The 18,116-nt window shown below is 34.2% G+C and overlaps 1 protein-coding gene across 6 annotated transcripts in view; it reads left to right on the top strand.

Annotated features, from left to right (window-relative positions):
- PCDH7 (protocadherin 7) overlaps positions 1–9,071 on the top strand; it is a 475,120-nt gene extending 466,049 nt beyond the window's left edge. For 5 of the 6 annotated variants that reach the window (XM_086407752.1, XM_086407745.1, XM_086407744.1 and 2 more), the window contains one exon: positions 4,789–9,071. In XM_086407752.1, coding sequence (XP_086263878.1) covers positions 4,789–4,812 — 24 coding nt within the window. In that variant the 3' untranslated portion in view covers positions 4,813–9,071. The remainder of the gene's footprint in view (positions 1–4,788) is intronic. The other variant, XM_086407748.1, reaches the window with a different exon arrangement.
- The last annotated feature ends 9,045 nt before the right edge of the window (positions 9,072–18,116 follow it).

The raw sequence follows: 18,116 nt of genomic DNA, 5'->3' as shown, positions 1-18,116 counted from the left end.
CCTCATCTCTTATGTCCCCTGCACTGGCCGATGAGTTCTTTACCACTAACGCCACTTGGGAAGCCCTGATCTTCAGATCATTTATATAGAAAGCCAAGTCTAACTCAGTATGCACTCTTTTGATCTCATAACCTCATTCCTCAACTTCACTGACTATAATAATAATGTTCCAATGAAAGGTTTATGTAGTTATTTGTTCCCAGATCTATTATATAATGCAAGAATAAATCATTTTCTGACAGCTATTTTAAAATAAAGTACTTAATTGAATCATTGGAATAAAAAATGAAATGATACTTTCATTTGAATTAAATAAAATAAAGTTAATATTAAAATATTAGTTGGAAAATAACAAAATTGATCTGCCTTTTTTGCTGCTGTTCATCTTTTTGTAAAACCTGTGCATGGTCCACCAAATTCCACCAGAATCAGGTATGTCTCTAGAAAAGGAAGTCTTTAGATAACAGGAAGTCAAGACATGGAACAGAAAAATAAATCCTTAAAAAAGGAAAAAGGAAAATGTGCCTGTCTGTCTTTTAGGAAATGGAAATATCTTTATGTGTTCAGCCCAAGACAAGGGCCTGGAATAGGAGTGGGTGATTAGGATTCTGGCAAAATGGATAACTGAGTCTATCCAAATCTTTACTGGTACAAAGTTGTCTCTAAAAGCCTTAACAATTCCACTGCTCTCCTGTAATATTGATTCCTCTAAAAGTTCCTGAATTGCATAGGACAGCTTCTGGAAACATTAAATGCCTCCTTAAATCTGGACTTTCCTTTGTATTTCTAATGATGCTACATATTATCTGTCACTTCTTGCTGAGGTCATTGTATAGCAATATCTTCTCACCACCTATTCGTCTGCCCTGCCTAGTAAGATGAAGTACATTTCTTTGTAGTGAAAAAACTTGATTTCTTAAATTAGTTATAATTTCCTTCACATTAGGAAATGTATAGTCTTTAAAAAAGTTGAATTATTTTTAAAGTATTTATAAAATTTTTGTCTTCATGACATCTCTTTCTTGTGCTGCTCAGATTTTTTTTTTCCTCTTTCTTAGGAGACTGTAACTTTTTCTTATGGCTATGGGTAGCAGTAATTGACCTCTAAATAACTCTGCTGTTACATTTTAAGAAGGAGCAGTATGGTGTTATGAGAAACACTAAAGTGGAGGCCAAAACACTTGCTCTTTGGCTTCAGCTCTCCCATAGTCTGATCCCTTCACTACTTCCGTCCTCCTTGCTGTTGGGTTGAGGTGATAAGTAAGAGGGAAGAAGTTCAGGGAATTTTTTTGTGTTATACATTGTTTGATATTATGATAGGTGAAAACTCTGTACTTTTGAGGGGATAATTAACTTTATGTCTAAGAACAGATTTTAACTTTCCAAAGTTATTATATGTAATGTTTCTAGTAAACAGCATAGCTAGCTGAAAGTGGAAAGCTCTGCAAATGATGCTAAAGCAACACGACCTAATGAATACCAGTTCGACTTTCAGTCATGTCAGGATTTAATATGATTAAGGGCACGTAAAGGGGGGACCTCTAAGGAACTCACTTATGGAAAATGCTGATAGAGGATACCATATTTCGATATAGAATATTTTGCTTTTTTTAATTAATGTAATCAGTACCATGTAAAAAGAGTCATGGTTAACTATTTTCCATCTTCACTCAGGTCAAAATGAAAGGGAAGAGCGCTAAACTGAAGTGTGCAATAATGTTCTTAGATATAAGAAAACACCTCCTTCAGTGAAACACTAAGGAGGATTGCTATTTATGGAAGATCTGCCTCTACAATCCCACAAAAAGAGGACATTTTAGGAGTATATCTTTTAAGAAAAGGGAAAAAAGTGTGTTTTAGTAATTCTGTAAGACCCGATGTAACTCTTGTCTTTTAAAAATATATATAATATCTACTTGCATAAATAAAATAAGGAAATACAGAAAAAATACTATTCTACTCATGCCTTCCCTTAATAAATTACATCATAATATAAATTGCATTTGTTAATCATTGGCATTTCTTTTGAGGATTTGAGTCATCAAGATTAGAAGTTTTGATTGCTTGTGATGAATCTCTTATAGCCTTTCTTGATTATTTTCTAAATTTGATGACAAACACTGCAACATGTCTCAGCCAATTAGGCTTGTCAAACTTCCACTGTGGTCCCCAATCAAGTGTTTGACTTTGGAAATGACAGGAGATCCTTATTAAAAGTCATCCTTCTGGGATAAAGATGTGGCAGCCCACATGTGGCTTATGGCACAGGAGATAAGCTACCCTTCCTTAAAAGCAAAAAGAGGAAATCAGTTTTAGCAGTAAATAAACCAGACTATGAAGTAAAGACTGATGGGAATGAACTGAAGAGCATCTAATTTCTAGTTGACTAGAAATTGAGTTAATTTAAATGAATATAATTTTTATGAGCTACAGGGAATTCAACGTACACAAATTAAGTATAACAGGTAGGAAGACGTGTTAGAGTGTTAAGATATTTTTGTGAGCTATCTCTAAGTGCATCTCCAACAAAGGATACACAAGGTGCTATGAATTTCAGACTGGAAACACAAATTAATCCCCAAAAGCAGCGACCTGTGTAAGTCATTGTCCAAGTAAATTGTCATACTTAAGTAAACGCAGAGATGTTTAGAGACAATTCTGTATCATCTCTGCAGGGAATGACAAACACATTTATGAAGACCTTTTCCTACTTCAACAGCTAAATTTCTGATTACTGTCTTGTGTCCTTGGTAGGCACTCTCATAGGAGAAAAAGAAAAACTTGAACTCATTAAGGCAGTGAAGAAGAAAAGGAATGTTTAGAGTAAAAAGTAAATCTGATCTCACACTTTGCATTTTTATAAGATTTTTTCCCTATTCAAAGCATTTAGGTCAGCTTCAAATAAAGTATCCCAAGACAGGAAATATTCCAAATAACTCAGTTTGCTCATTTAAACTAACCGGATTACAAAAACCATTCAAAAAATTTGTCAAAATGTTGATTTTTTTTAACTGCATATGAAATTTGTGTTTGAGAGACACAGAGGGAGTTTAGCACATACACAAAAATAGGACTGTGCTTTTTCTTTTGATGATAAAATTAATAGGAACTGTCCACTTAAAATCAAAGAGCAGCATTTGCAACTGCAATAAATAATTATCTTTGCATTTTGCCTTTGGAAAAGAAAAAAGCAATTCTGGATTTCCTGTGAAGAACAATGGCATTTTCTTGCTGAACTCTGAGCCCATAGCATAAAAATCTCAGGTCACAGTGGTTCAAAAATCATTAAGCTGACAAATATCAATATTTCAGTTAGTCACCCATTACTAAAGTGAAAAAAATGGCATGCAATATTGGACTGACTTGATTTAGGAGTTTCAATGATGTGAAACTTGTAAAATAACCTAATACCAATGATAACCAAATGAGAATATCATTTTATACTACAGGAATTGATGTGTGGAGACAAAAGCAGTAGGTTTAAATATATTGGGAATAAGTTAAATAACCCCCTCTTTTATTTTAAACCAGTCTACCCAGGATGCATATGCAAATGTCACGGATTTCCTTTGTTGTGAATATATTTTCAGAGGTTAAAATTTGTCAGTCTTTTAAGTCCCAAGCCTTGTAATAAAATGATACTGAACAACATACATTGGAGCACAGTCATATTATGTTCTTTTGTTTGGCAGTAAAAGAAACTATCAAATATATTAAATAAAACCCTAGAGGTTGTTTTCTTAGAATCTGTTGAGGTGAAGCAGGTTTTTCTCTCTCTCACTCTCTTTCTCAAACAAAAACAAATCTGTTAAAAAGTATTTGTAATAGTAAGAAAATATATAACAATTCTCCAAAGACAGACATATGCAATGATATAACAGCTTTATAGAAATAGAAGATATTTCCCATGGCATTAGGCAACAATCTTTAATTAGGAATATGTGTCATTTCATCAAAACTTTAGTAGGAGTTTGATTCAATTTACCCAGTACATTGCATTTCACGTAGTATTTCCATTCAGCAAACACACTGACAGGTATATTTCTATGTGAACACTCAAGGGACTATCCTACAGCACATTAACAAGGTCATTAACAAGGTGGGAGGAGAGGTGGGGTGTGGGCTCGGGTTGGGTAAGTGCTGATTCTACTAGTATGCTCACACTTGAACCCACTGGTACTTGGTTTTTTTTTTTTACTTTTTAACCACACAAGGTACTGTCAATTTAGGTTCTACTTCTGAGTCACCCTGATGTTTTATAATATATTTTAAATATAAGGTTTTGCATATTTGCATTCTATGAATAATGTATAAACAGGAAGCAAAGCAATTCAATTGGCAAAAGTACATGCTTTCTGGGATAATTTATAAATACAGAAAATTATATTTTTGGATTTAATAAGTTATGACTATGGAAAAATTTACTCCCATACAAATATACTTGCATACTTTATTTCTGTATGAGAATATGCACACGTACCTGTCCTGTAACAAATTCATATACCTGTTGTCTGTTCAACACACGCTTAAATTTATCCGTTTGTCCTCTACTCTCTTTCTATAATATTTGAAGTTTTTGCAAAACCTTATTTTTAATGGATATGAAATAAAAACAGTTCTTTGGAATAATGAACTGCAGAGTGTTGAAAAAGGGAATGTGGTAAGGGAAATTTATATGTAATATAATATTATACATAACTACCCCTCCCCCCCATCCAGTTTCATATAGGTCGGAAAAGGCTGTTGAGAAATGACCTGATTTAAAGGCTCCTTCTCCTTAAATTTCAGATTCAAGACCTCTTCCAGATGTAGCCCTGACTGGGAAGTGTACCCGTGAGTGTGATGAGTACGGCCATTCCGACTCGTGCTGGATGCCTGTCCGCACTTCTCCAGAGAGGAAGAAGAGCCAGCCCAAACTCTCCACTTTCATGCCTGTTGATGAACGAGGAAGCCAGGAAAAGCTGGCTAATGGTGAGGCCGCCATCATGGGCGACCGCAACAGAAACCTCCTGAACAAAAAGTTGACCTCATCCTATGAGACCTTCAGTGCGGCTAGTTTCAGCAAAAATGAGGATGCCAACACTGAGGATATTCCCCTTACAAAAACGGGGGAATACAAGCCATCTCCTGTCAATACTCTCACTAGAAGAGAAGTTTACCTGTAGGCTATACAGAAGCAACAGCAAAGTTCTTTTCATGTATGAGAAGGAGAATAAGGGGTGAAAACCTTACAAAATGAAACCTTGTAATCAAAAAGAGGGGGCTACCAAAGAGACAAAGCTTTGCCTGCCACTTCTGCCTCCAGATCAGGCCTTTAGTGAGTGACACTGTTCAGCCTGATTGAAATGTACAATGTAGAAACCATCCTTGTTACTTGCATGTCTAACCCCCTCACTGATTCCCCAAAGCCTCTTTCTCTCTTCCCCACCCCACTCCAAAAACCAGAAAAACAAGCAAACAAAAAAAGATGGTTGCAAGTTTCTTTCATGGTAACAAGCCTGATTAGCAGAACACACACACTCTCATTATCCCTAAGCTGAAACATGATTTTAGTCACTTTGATTCAGTTTGAATGTCATCCGGTTGATCAGAAAAAGCAGATCAGGTGAAATGTATTTCAGACATATGATCCGAATATGATGAGTAACCATGGAAGGCAATCCTTCAAACATGATAGAGTCCCTCTAATGGTACAGTTCTTATAGAGGAGAACTCCAGAAGAAGCGTTTAGGAGACGATCACAGCTTTAACATTCTAACAAAGCCTGAAAAAATAAACAATACCCAGTCAGAGACAGCAGTCCCAAATTGGCATAGGTTGTTTTTCTCAAGTTGGGAGCATCAACGTCAGTTCCATACATTTACTGAATATTCTTAGTATACATGCTACTTTGATCACATGAATTACACTAGTTATAACTTTTAAAAACTATATATGTTTTTGGAACGGCACCACTATTATCAACTAACAGGAACAATTGTATCATTAAAAGGCCAAAGATCATAAGGCAGATCAGGGAAATTATGGAGTAGATTTGGTCTTGATGTGGAAATCCATTAAGCAACAGAAGTCACTGAACCCAGGCACACAGAGGAAACCCTCAAAAGCCAGTTTATCTTACATTTTCTCTGTACCCAGAAAGCATGAATTTTCTTTGAAAGTTCAGAAACGGAAAAGCCAATGAGACATATGTTTGATACTATAATAGGCAATTAGTTGAGGTTAAAGTTTAGTTTTGAAAATATTATCAGGGAAGATTCTACTTTTTAATATCATATTTATGGGTAGGTAGGAAGAGAAAGATACATTGGCATAACAGTCTTAGTTAAGTTTCCTATCATCATTTGAGAATCAGGTTGTACTTACTGGTCTCATCCACATTTGAAATAACCAACTGCATTTTTTCACATGTTCAGTGTCCACTTTCGAGTAAAAAAAGTGCATTAATTTTGCATTCTGTGCAATATAGCACTATCTCGAGACTCACAAGTTTGAAACAAGGTGACACCCCTAGTTGACTTTGTCACTAATGTGATTTTGAGCATTGTTTAACATATCTCTTTAACTAATCCAGACTGAACATGAAAGAAATGAGTTCTGGGCAGTGACATGTCTCATGGTATATACATCTCAAAGTTCAAAAATATGCAGTCTTTTTTTTTTCCTTCAATGTAATATAAAGAAACAGAATATGCAGATTCTAAGGTCACTTCCTCTCCAGAGAATTTAATACAATGGGAAACTAAGCTGGGGCATTCAGAAAAAGTGACAATCCAGGGACAGGCTAGGGGATAACAGGTGAAGAGAGCAAACATTCCGGTTACTGAATGTTTGTAACCTAGTTAAGGTATAGCCTTGATGGCTCTTTAGCAAACTAGAAACAATGTAGCTCTGGGTAGTTTCATGCTTTGCAGTATTTCTTAGACTACAAAGTAAAGCAACCTGGTATACAGGTTGTTAATTCACTATAGATCATCAAAATGTTTATCTTTGAAAATCACTTCTCTGTTTGGTGGGGTACTCTTTGGGGTCATTTCCTTATGCTCTTTCTTAAATGGAGTTTTCATTTTGATGTTAGTTTATGTATAATAGGATGAAAGAAGATATGTAATTGAAGAAAAAATCATTGGACTAAAATATCAATAACTGAAAATGTTTATGGTTGATTATTATTTACATTATGGAAAGATGCAATTCTAGTACTTTGTTAGGAAACTGCATTAAAGCAGTTCTGCCTTGTATAATCTGTAAGTACCTATTAAGACAAAATACTTCTAAAGATACTTATGAAATGTATACATATTTTTTCTTGCACGTTACAAAGGAAATATTCAATTGCATAACACAGGTGTGCAACAGACTTTTTTTAATGCATTTTTTCCCTTTCATGATACACTTGAAACATTAGATAGCTCATTTCACTCTATCTTAAAACCCTTCTGTTGTCTATAAAGCTAATACGGGTCATATGGGACCTTTGGATTAATTGGATCCACATTCCCCAATGACATTTGCACCACATACAAGATAGCCATGTCATCATCATTTAACTCGTGAGCCTCTTTAGAACTAAAATGGGTGTGAAAGAATAAAATTCAGTGTACTGTAAGTATTCGCAGTAATTCTAGTAGAATTAGCTATCATAACATGTTTATTATTATAATGAGCTGGCATGACACAGAAATCTATTTTGTGTTTGTATGACTTTTATTTTGAATAGGTTAAATCTGGTGCCACTCCATATATAGAGTGCTTTTGAAAAAAATCTATAAAAAGAAACAAAAAAATAATAAATGAGTGAATGCAAAATAAGCAACTGTGCCTTTTATACCTGTTGTTATGGTAAAAAAACGGTTGTTGGGTTTGGACAATGAGGGGAAATGGGCTATTCCCAACTTTTTTGATCCTATATATTTATCCATGCTTATTTTCTGAAAATAATAAATAATATATTAAAAATTTGCCTTCTGACAAACTCAGATAGTGGACCAGTCTTAAATATCATTCATTCATAAAACAAAATTTATATGGGCTGCTTAATTTGGTCTAGAAGGCTAATGCGTTTATTGTAATAGTAATACAGAAAGAGATTATCAGGGATGAAATCAGTCCATTTTGCAAGTAAAATACTGATTTACCATTTATATTCTTTCTTCTTTTGTTGTTATTTTTCTTTTAGCTGCTGTTTCATTTTGGTTGTGCACTATATAAACCATATTTCTTTTCTGTACCCAAGAAGGTCAAGTGAACTTTGCATGCATTATACATTAGGACACATTTATAAATTGAGTAACTATATCAATTTATGTGTATTAAAACATCTTTAGCTTCAGTCTAAAATCTGAACCTCTGAGGTTCATTCTGAACCTCCAGATATCATTATGGTTTCTGACTGGCCTGCTGCCTGTGTTTCAGAAAACAAGAGAGGCACTATTTTTATGGGAAGAAAAACTAAGATGGTACTGAAGATGTCTGGCTGAAAGGTTACCCTAGGAAGCTGTCTTATAGGAAAATAAAACAGAGACACCAGAAGAAACTGCCAAGAATCAAACAGCTATCCTAAAACAGACATGAGAAACACGAAGACCTCAACAGTTTTAGGTATATTGTATCAGCAGTAAATATAAGACGAGTTCTTAAGGGGGAAAAGCAAAACAAAACAGTGAAGATAATCATAAATATTGTAAAGTTGTTAGTTGTGACCTGGCAGAGGTAGATATAACATCTGGAGGAAGGCATCATTTTTTCAGCTACCTAGGGTTTACTTTCAGACAATTTTCCTACATTTTAAAGCACTTGCATTCAGTGTGGTACGATCTGTTTGTAATGTTGATCATTGACTATTGTTCTGCTACTTGGATGTTGATAGTGAAGCAGAGGACAATTTATCATCGTTTCTTATGAATCACTATGCACGCAACTATGCTAAACATGGCGAAATGTATTAAACACTCGTCCAACTATTTATGAAATACTTTACATAATTTAATTTGCTTTTGTACAGTTTTATGTAAATAAATTGCTTGTCTTTTTTGTCTCTGCAAATTAAAATATAACATGGTCAAATGGTTTCACACTTGTAAGTGTGCTTCTCTGTTGACAGGTCCATTCAGTTTTGATTGGAGGAGAAGTGAATGGATGCATATACCAGTTGGATTTTAAATGGTTTGATTTCTGCTAAATTAAGATTAAGTGAGGAAGATAATGCTGCAGTAATTGTTGATCTGGAGGGCACTGGGCATAACTGTTTATTATTTTGCCTTGTAATAAAATAGAACTTGGATTTTTAAGTTTCATCAAAGTAATTCCTGAGACAGTTACCTTGATGTCTTTGAAACCTTATGTCTACAGTGGAAGAATTTCTCATCGTTAATGTAAAAATTGACTTTTTTCAGGTGCTGTCTAGAGAAATTTCACATTTCAGATAAACTTAATTCTATGTCAAAATATATCTATGGTAAGGAATTTTTTTTTTAATCTACAGTAAAGATGTATACAAAAAAAGACTAAAAAAAACCCTTTAATCATGTGAGATATAGAGAAACATGAAGCAAACAATAGAATTTTTACCTTACTTATTTTTCTGTAGGTGAATTTTCTTTACTTTTTATATTTTTTCGATCATTTACTATCTTATTTTAAACTGTTGCACTTACTCTCTGTTGTCAGATTATAACTCTAACTATAGTGTTTATCTTCTTCATTAAATTGGTATATATTCAAATAAGCAGCTTTTTCCAGTCTAACTCAAAGACTTAAAAAGGGGAAAAAAATGACTTCCCTGGTGGTCCAGTGGTTAAGAATCTGCCTTACAATGCAGGGGACACAGGTTTGATTCCTGGTCAGGAAACTTAAGATCCCATGTTCCATGGGGAAACTAAGACCATGTGCTAAAACCAAGACAGGATGCAGCTAAATAAGTACATATTTTTTAAAAGAAAAAGAAAATACTTTCTAAATAAACTAATAGATTGAAAGGAATGTTTGCCACATCTCCCAACTCCTAAAACTTACAGATGTGAAAAAAATAAAAATTCTGAAGATGTTTGCCTTCAAGTTTCTCTACCAGTTTTTTCCTCTCTTTTGGTTGAAAATTCCAAGTACTTTATGTGGAATGACACATTCATTCTTAAACCAAAGATATCTTAGTACACTGATTTTGCCTGGCAGCCTTCCTTCTCTAAAGAAGGAATTAAGGATGAACTATGGTTAGCAAGTCTGATGCAGGTTGTAATAAGGTGAGCAAATGATAAATGTGTTAATTTGTTTTGTGATCACCTAATGGTGAGACCCAAACATCAGTACATAAATCAATAGAACATAAAACCACTATTTTTCTTTAAAATTCTTAATTTAGATTTGACAAATATATATTACTCTTTACCCCAAGATTGCATTATTGGGTTAATTTTTTTTTTTATCATGAACATGTAAAAATACAGTGATACATTTTAGAAAGAAGATAGACATAAAGCAGGCCAACAAAAGTTGTGTGTATTGCTTCTGACTTAAGTGTGATTATTCCATCACCTCTGATTCCTTAAAGAGTTCCATCTGGTTACTTAGATGCTTGACAGTGCAACAATATGTCACATACATAACACATATTATGGTTTATAAACATTTTAATAAGTTTATTTGCATAATACCTGCGACATAACCCAAATGATCTATTAGAACAGTCATGTATGAAAGATTTTACTTGTATTAAATTATTTTTAGATTAAAAGCAAATTGAACACAAAATTCTGCCAGAGTTAACGTTTTCCCTCCACTAGATTATGTACTAATGAAAACATATTCCATAATTTAGCAAATGACAAAGAAAAGGAACTCTCCCAGTTTACCTGAAAAAATAGGCATTTGGTAAAGTGAGAATGGGGTGAAAAAGTGAAAGTGATAGTCACTCAGTTGTGTTTGACTCTTTGAGACCCATAGACTGTAACTTGTCAGGCTCCTCTGTCCAGGGAATTAGCAGGCAAGAATACTAGAGTGGGCTGCCATTCCCTTCTCAAGAGAATCTTCACAACTGACCCGGGGATCAAATCTGGATATTCTGCATTGTAGGCAGATTCTTTACCATCTGGGATGGGGGCGGGGCACCAATTACTCTGATTGGTAAGTAGTTTTCATCACTTGACATCAGACAACCTACCCTGGCAGTAATGTAACTTGTATGGAATTTCTGGCAGCAAACTATAAATCTTGAAAATATCATAGCCTAACTTTTATGCTGAATACCCCTGGCCTAATCTATGAGGCAATGAAGTTTCAGTGGACCTTCGATGGATAGTCATTCTAGGTCTGAGAAATGAATGATCACAACCAATAATCAGCACTGTCAAAATCAATCAGATAATCATAGAATTCCCAAATTTACTTTTGCTTCAATTAGCTGATTTCACAAAGAAATCTGTTCATTGAATTTTTGTTTTATACCTTTCTTTTCTACATTTCACCTTTTTGTGTCCTCATCTCAAAGCCCTTTGTCATAGTCTCAGAAGTTTATTTATTCTGTGGTTTTCCTCTTTCAAAAACAAACCTAGTTTTCCCTGGAGGTGGAGGAACGTTAGGTAACTAGCCAAGAACATTTGCAACACAATCAGCTTTATTTTAATGGAAATTTACAGGGTCACTATTTGAGTTCTTAGGAGGCAGAGTGAATAGGGACTGAACTTACATTTGTTTATTTTCTTTCATCTTTATCTCTACTTTAATACTTGTTTATAAACTGTGTGGAAAAAAGTGATTAACCAAGATATATAAATTTCCTAAGCTGCAGGGAGTGAGGAAAGGATATGAATGTAAATGTGAAAAGTTAAAAATTTATGCTCTCCTTTAGCCCTAACTTCATTTTTTCCTGTCTTGCTACTGTTAAATATAAATTTTATTCATTGGTTGAATTTAATGTGTAACAAAGAAATAATTTTGTCTTTTTTACTGACCTCCTGTGGGAAGATGTAGAAGATGCTCAACTGGTCATAAATGTAAAATTTACCCTCAAACATCCTCAGATGATGCTAGACAAGAATTATAGCTCACCTGTGATATTCAGTTTTATTTTTTCTATTGAAAGTTATGATTCAAATAATGTCTTACCCAAAGAGCCATATGATAGATGCATGAGGTTGACAGAGAAATGCAGATATAATCTTGGAAGTTAGAATGGGCTTTGAAAAATAAAAATGCTAATCAAAGTGCTTAATTAAAAAAAAATAATCCATTGAAATGAATGTCTGAATGATCAATCTAAAGAAAAGCAAGATGTTTTATTTTGGCAATTTAATTGAAAGTACATTACAACTTCCCAGACTTAGTAAAATAACTATTAAATTGATAGGACAATGAAGTTTTTTTTAAGTGTGTTTTATGCAGTAGTACATGGAATATTTTTATTAGTTTTATGGCTTGTTATAAAAAATTGACCATGTATTTAAACCATTTTATAATACATTTATGAAAAGGAAGTAATGGCAAAAAATACTAGAAAAATACTAGAAATGAAGTTAGTAGATGACTAAGAAATTTACTTACAGTTTTAAAACCTGCCTTTAAGAGAGAAACACTTACTTGAATGCTTTTCCAGACCCTGCAGTACAGCTGGAATATACTAAAATGATATTTCTTAAACTGAAATTTTTGGCTCCCTGAGTTTTAGAGATGCAGGTATTCCATGAGAATTTTTAAATTTTAAAGTTTTATTAATATGATGATCAAAGTAATCTTTCAGCAGTTTTCAGTGATAATTTTCAGTTGAACCTAAATTTAATGAAATAAAATATTTACTTTGCAAATCAGTATTTAGCCATTGACCAATTATATTCTCTAGAGTCCAAAGGGAATTTTTTCCTCTTTACAGAGGTCCATATTTTAGTTCAGTTGTGAAAAAAAACAAAATCGGAGATTTGGATAAGAAGCAAAATCTTAAACAATATGAATGATTGGACTAGAAGACCAGCATACACAAATTTCTATAAAGGGCAAGATAGCAAATATTTTAGACTTTGCAATTCAAGAATAAAAATCAAGGATATTGTGTGGGTATTTATAGGAGAGGAGAGAAAAAAAGCCTAGATTTTTTTCAGCCATTTAAATGCATAAATACCATTCTTAGGTGAGGAGACATACAAAAGAAGGGGGCTGGATTTGATCAATGAATTACTTTGTTCATCCTGGAAAAGGAAATGGTAACCCTCTTCAGTATTCTTGCCTGGAAAATTCAAGGTGGGCCCATGGGGTTTCAAAGAGTCGCACCAGACTGAATACACACACACACACCCTGATATACTCCAAAATGCTGCAATTGAGGTTAATTTTAGAATTCATTACTAAAATTCCTCTTCTTCACCTTACTTCAGAATTCCTCTGTTTGACCTGGACTGTGCTAGTATATGGCTTTATCCTGCAAACTCACTAATAATCACTCTCAGGTATTAGACTATGTGATTACCCTGGTTTTCAGGATCATTTCTTCTCATTGACCAGCTACATAAAAGTCTCATCCTTAGATCACAATAGGTAGACTCCTTAAGAGACACAGGTTGATGTGCAAGACATCCTCAGGCATCAGGAAAATATCTCATTAACCTTCTCAATGAGGGGATCATCATTGTCCACTTCAGAAAAAAAAAAAAAACAAAGAGTCCTGGAAGTTATCAGTTTGGTTTAAAGGTGGGAGATTTGCTTTGGATTTCATCAGATCAAAAGCTTTAAACATATTTCCTTTTAAATGCCTTGGACAGGGCTGATTATTTTGTTTGTGCAGTTTATTTGTGTTGAGTAACAAATAATATGAAGTTTTATTTTTTTTTTGAAGTTTTATATTTAGAACATGATAGATATAATATAAAAATAAGGAATAATGTAATGAATGTACAGGCATTTTTGGAGTGAGGTGCTTTTTTTAGTTCTTTTTTATGTTTTCCAAATTATATACATGAATATATTTTATATGAACAATATAAACAAGTGAACATTTCAAAGTATCTTAAAGTTATGTCCAGTTGAATGAAAAGAATAATAAGAGAAGCAATTTAATTTTAAAACATTAAATACTTTTCATCTGTTACTACCTCCAAGAAAACTGCTTTTAAAAAAAATCTTAGATTATCATTCTTGTGAGACATTTGACATTAGCTATTTCCTCTCTCGGCAAAGTAAATATGATAAATATGATAAATAACTTCAGCAATTGTTGTTACTGAGATAGTGCAAAGGAAATAATCTTATATAAATCCTAAATATGAACTAATTTACTGCAAAACCTGTAAATTAAACATGAAGTTTACATTTTGAGGAAATGAATGTATAACCGCAAAGAAAAACTCAGTACTACAATGAACCTATTGTCTAAGGTTAGATCAACAAAGAGAGTACAGAGTGCTTCAACTTGTAAACTGTATTATATCAATGTATATTTTCTAATATGACTATCCCTGAAGCTTCAATCTGGGAATTATTGTAGAAAAACTTTTACTGTGCAATCGTCAGCACTAGCTGATTTTGTTAAACCTCCCGAAACGAAGCTATTGAACTAACTACTATAAAAACCTATGCCTGGCCTAGAAACAATAGATATTCTCACTGATTCAAGTAATCTGTGAATGTAACTGAAGAAAATAAAAGATAAATTTCAGTCATAGCAATGAGTAGTGCCAGTCTACAGATGGTTTAAGAAATAAAAACAGCAAATGAGAATGCTAGCATACTGGGAAATGCTTCAAAGCTATAGGTGTTATTGACAAAGAGAAGGTGAACAGGACAAGCAATATAGCCCTAATCCAAAGAAATTCATCCTTCAGTGAACTGTCTTTTTTGTAATACTTGTGCTTTGCTCCTGCTATGTCAAATACTAGGACGCATAGTGAGATGTTTAGTGTACCGCCTATCGACTTCTCTCCGTAAATTGCTTGGAATACTCCAGGCTCATTTTTTTATTAGATGAAAACAAACAGTATAACCGGTGATTTGATTTTTCTCTGTTTAGGATTTATATGTGTTTCACAGCCAGTGTTTTGTTATCCTCAGGTTTAAAGCCTCTAAGTCATCAGAAAAACACTCCCATTTGACTAGAAATAGAAGTCAGACGATTATAATGACAGTGTCACAGGTGGAAAAATAATCTTCACCCTATTGTAATCAGACCCAACACTGAGAAGAATCATGCATTGCTCTAGTGCTTCAGTGGAGATGAAGGCACCAATTTATACTTTAACTCTTCATGAAGGGTAGAAAGATATGTAAATAGAATTTCAACCTGAATTACAAATAAAAAATAATTTTTCAGGGTAGTGGATTAGAGCTGTTTACCAGAAATTAACTCAGAAATATCATTTGATTTCTTGCTTTCATTCAGTTCAGTTCAGTCGCTCAGTCATGTCTAACTCTTTGCAACCCCATGAATCGCAGCATGCCAGGCCTGCCTGTCCATCACCAACTCCCGGAGTTCACTCAAACTCACGTCCATCCAGTCAGTGATGCCATCCAGCCATCTCATCCTCTGTCATCCCCTTCTCCTCCTGCCCCCAATCCCTCTCAGCATCAGAGTCTTTTCCAATGAGTCAACTCTTTGCATGAGGTGGCCAAAGTACTGGAGTTTCAGCTTCAGCATCATTCCCTCCAAAGAAATCCCAGGGCTGATCTCCTTCAGAATGGACTGGTTGGATCTCCTTGCAGTCCAAGGGACTCTCAAGAGTCTTCTCCAACACCACAGTTCAAAAGCATCAATTCTTTGGCATTCAGCTTTCTTCACAGTCCAACTCTCACATCCATGCATGACCACTGGGAAAACCATAGCTAGACTTGACTAGACAGACCTTTGTTGGCAAAGTAATGTCTCTGCTTTTGAATATGCTGTCTAGGTTGGTCATAACTTTCCTTCCAAGGAATAAGCATCTTTTAATTTCATGGCTGCAATCACCATCTGCAGTGATTTTGGAGCCCTTCAGAAATAAAGTCTCTAACTCTTTCCATTGTTTCCCCATCTATTTGCCATGAAGTGATGGGACCAGATGCCATGATCTTAGTTTTCTGAATGTTGAGCTTTAAGCCAACTTTTTCACTCTCCTCTTTCACTTTTCGTCAAGAGGCTCTTTAGCTCTTATTGGCTTTCTGCTGTAAGTGTGGTGTCATCTGCATATCTGAGATTATTGACATTTCTTCTGGCAATCTTGATCCCAGCTTGTGCTTCATCCAGCCCAGCATTTCTGATTATATACTCTACATATAAGTTAAATAAGAGCAGGATGACAATATACAGCCTTGACACACTCCTTTCTCAATTTGGAACCAGTCTGTTTTTCCATGTCCACTTCTAACTGTTGCTATCTGACCTGCATACAGATTTTTCAAGAGGCAGGTCAGGTGGTCTGGTATTCCCATTTCTTTCAGAATTTTCCACAGTTTACCTACTACTTACATTTTATCAAATATTTTAGTCTTAATACCTGCAATATGTGCTTAACAGTATTCATTGAGGAAAAAATCAATACAGGAAAATGGATGTATATTATCAGTGTTTTATTCATTCAGTTTTATCTTTATACCTTTTCAGTTGAATCTTCCTTAATCTCTTCGTGACCACTCAGTGCCCTAGTAAGCATCTTCACTGTTTCTGAATTTGCCTGGGAGATTTCAGGCTCTAGGTCATTCTCACCCATCCCCAAATGTGTACCCCCAAATCCTGCCCACTGTAGAAAGCCTGGCACAGCCTTAGATTCTCCAGCACTTTCTCTGATTGTTTCAGCTCAAAAATCATCCAATTCCTTGAAACTAATTTGGGAGATAAATATAATTTCTTCATTTCTCATTTCCTATAGGAGAGAACTTCACAGAATCCTCGACTTCTTGCTACACATCTCGCTCCTTCTCACAGCAGAAAAGTAAATTGATTTGTGGATAAGACACAGGCATTTGCTCATTTTCTTTCTTGAATCCAAAGAAGTTTGCTTTTCTTTTTTAATTAAAATAACTCACAGGGGATTATTGATCACAGGGGATTATTTTTTTCTTTTCTTTCCCTGGTAGAACGTTTGCTTCTTGCATTTATTTACATCCCCATCCCATAGATTTTGTTGTAAAGCTAAGGCTGTTAGATAAAAATGGGTTTGGAGATGGACACAGAGATAACCTACAGATTTCTAAGCATCTTCTGGAGATTTCTTGTTATATAAATACTAGTGAGAATAGTGTCTCCCCAAGACTTCCAAGACTGTTAAAAATTTCAAGCTCCCCAAATTGGTAAAATACTTACTATAATATCATCTTTGCTTTTGAGGTCTCTTTTTAGTAGGGAAAATCATGTCCTGATTCTAAAGAATTTCAAGAGTGACATTACATGTAGTTATGGAACAATATTCTTGGAAGTAATTAAGCACATTTTCTGCTAAATCATTCAGCATATTTCAACAGTCTCAATATTCACTAATGCACTAATTTTGAGTGACTGATTGCTGATTATAGGTATCTTTATTCATTGTTCATGAAAAAGGACTGTGATTTATAATAAGGCAAAAAGCCAAAAAAGTGGGTCATAATGCTTTTCTTTGAAATTAGCTTCACTATTTATGATACACACTTTGGCAAAACTTTGAATATGTGTTTTAAAATCTGGAATATACAAGAAATAGCATTCATCCCTAGTGTTGCTTTGAGAATAATGTATATTAATATATGTCTAAATGTTCTTCATTTTAAGCCCCCTTAGACCCATTACTGATTAATATGTTCTGAGTTTTTTATGTAATAATCTGTTAGTACAATACACAGACACATCCTCTGCCTGCTCTTTTTAACGTTTTTATGCAGCATCTCAATTTATATATATATATACACACACACAAATATACACATATCATATACATTAATATTGTCAATTTTTCAACTGAAGGCAAATAGCTATCTGCATGCTTAGCTGTAACATGTATTTTTAAACCTAGGGAATGACTAAGAAGTTCATAATACAGAAAAGCATGTCTTGGTAAAATAGTGGGATAGAAATCAATAAACTTATAAAGAACTATAAAGACGTGAGATAATGGAAGGATCCTGTACTTATAATGAAAAATACATTTTTAATTTACAGTTACATTTCATAGATTGTATTATGCCTCCATACA

This window comes from Bos grunniens, chromosome 6 (assembly GCF_055505025.1).
Source record: "Bos grunniens cultivar Pamir isolate PY7600 chromosome 6, Bosgru_T2T1.0, whole genome shotgun sequence".
Classification (NCBI taxonomy): Eukaryota; Metazoa; Chordata; class Mammalia; order Artiodactyla; family Bovidae; genus Bos; species Bos grunniens.
The sequence above is the reverse complement of the archived record's forward strand: the minus strand, read 5'-3'. Positions and strand labels throughout refer to the sequence as shown.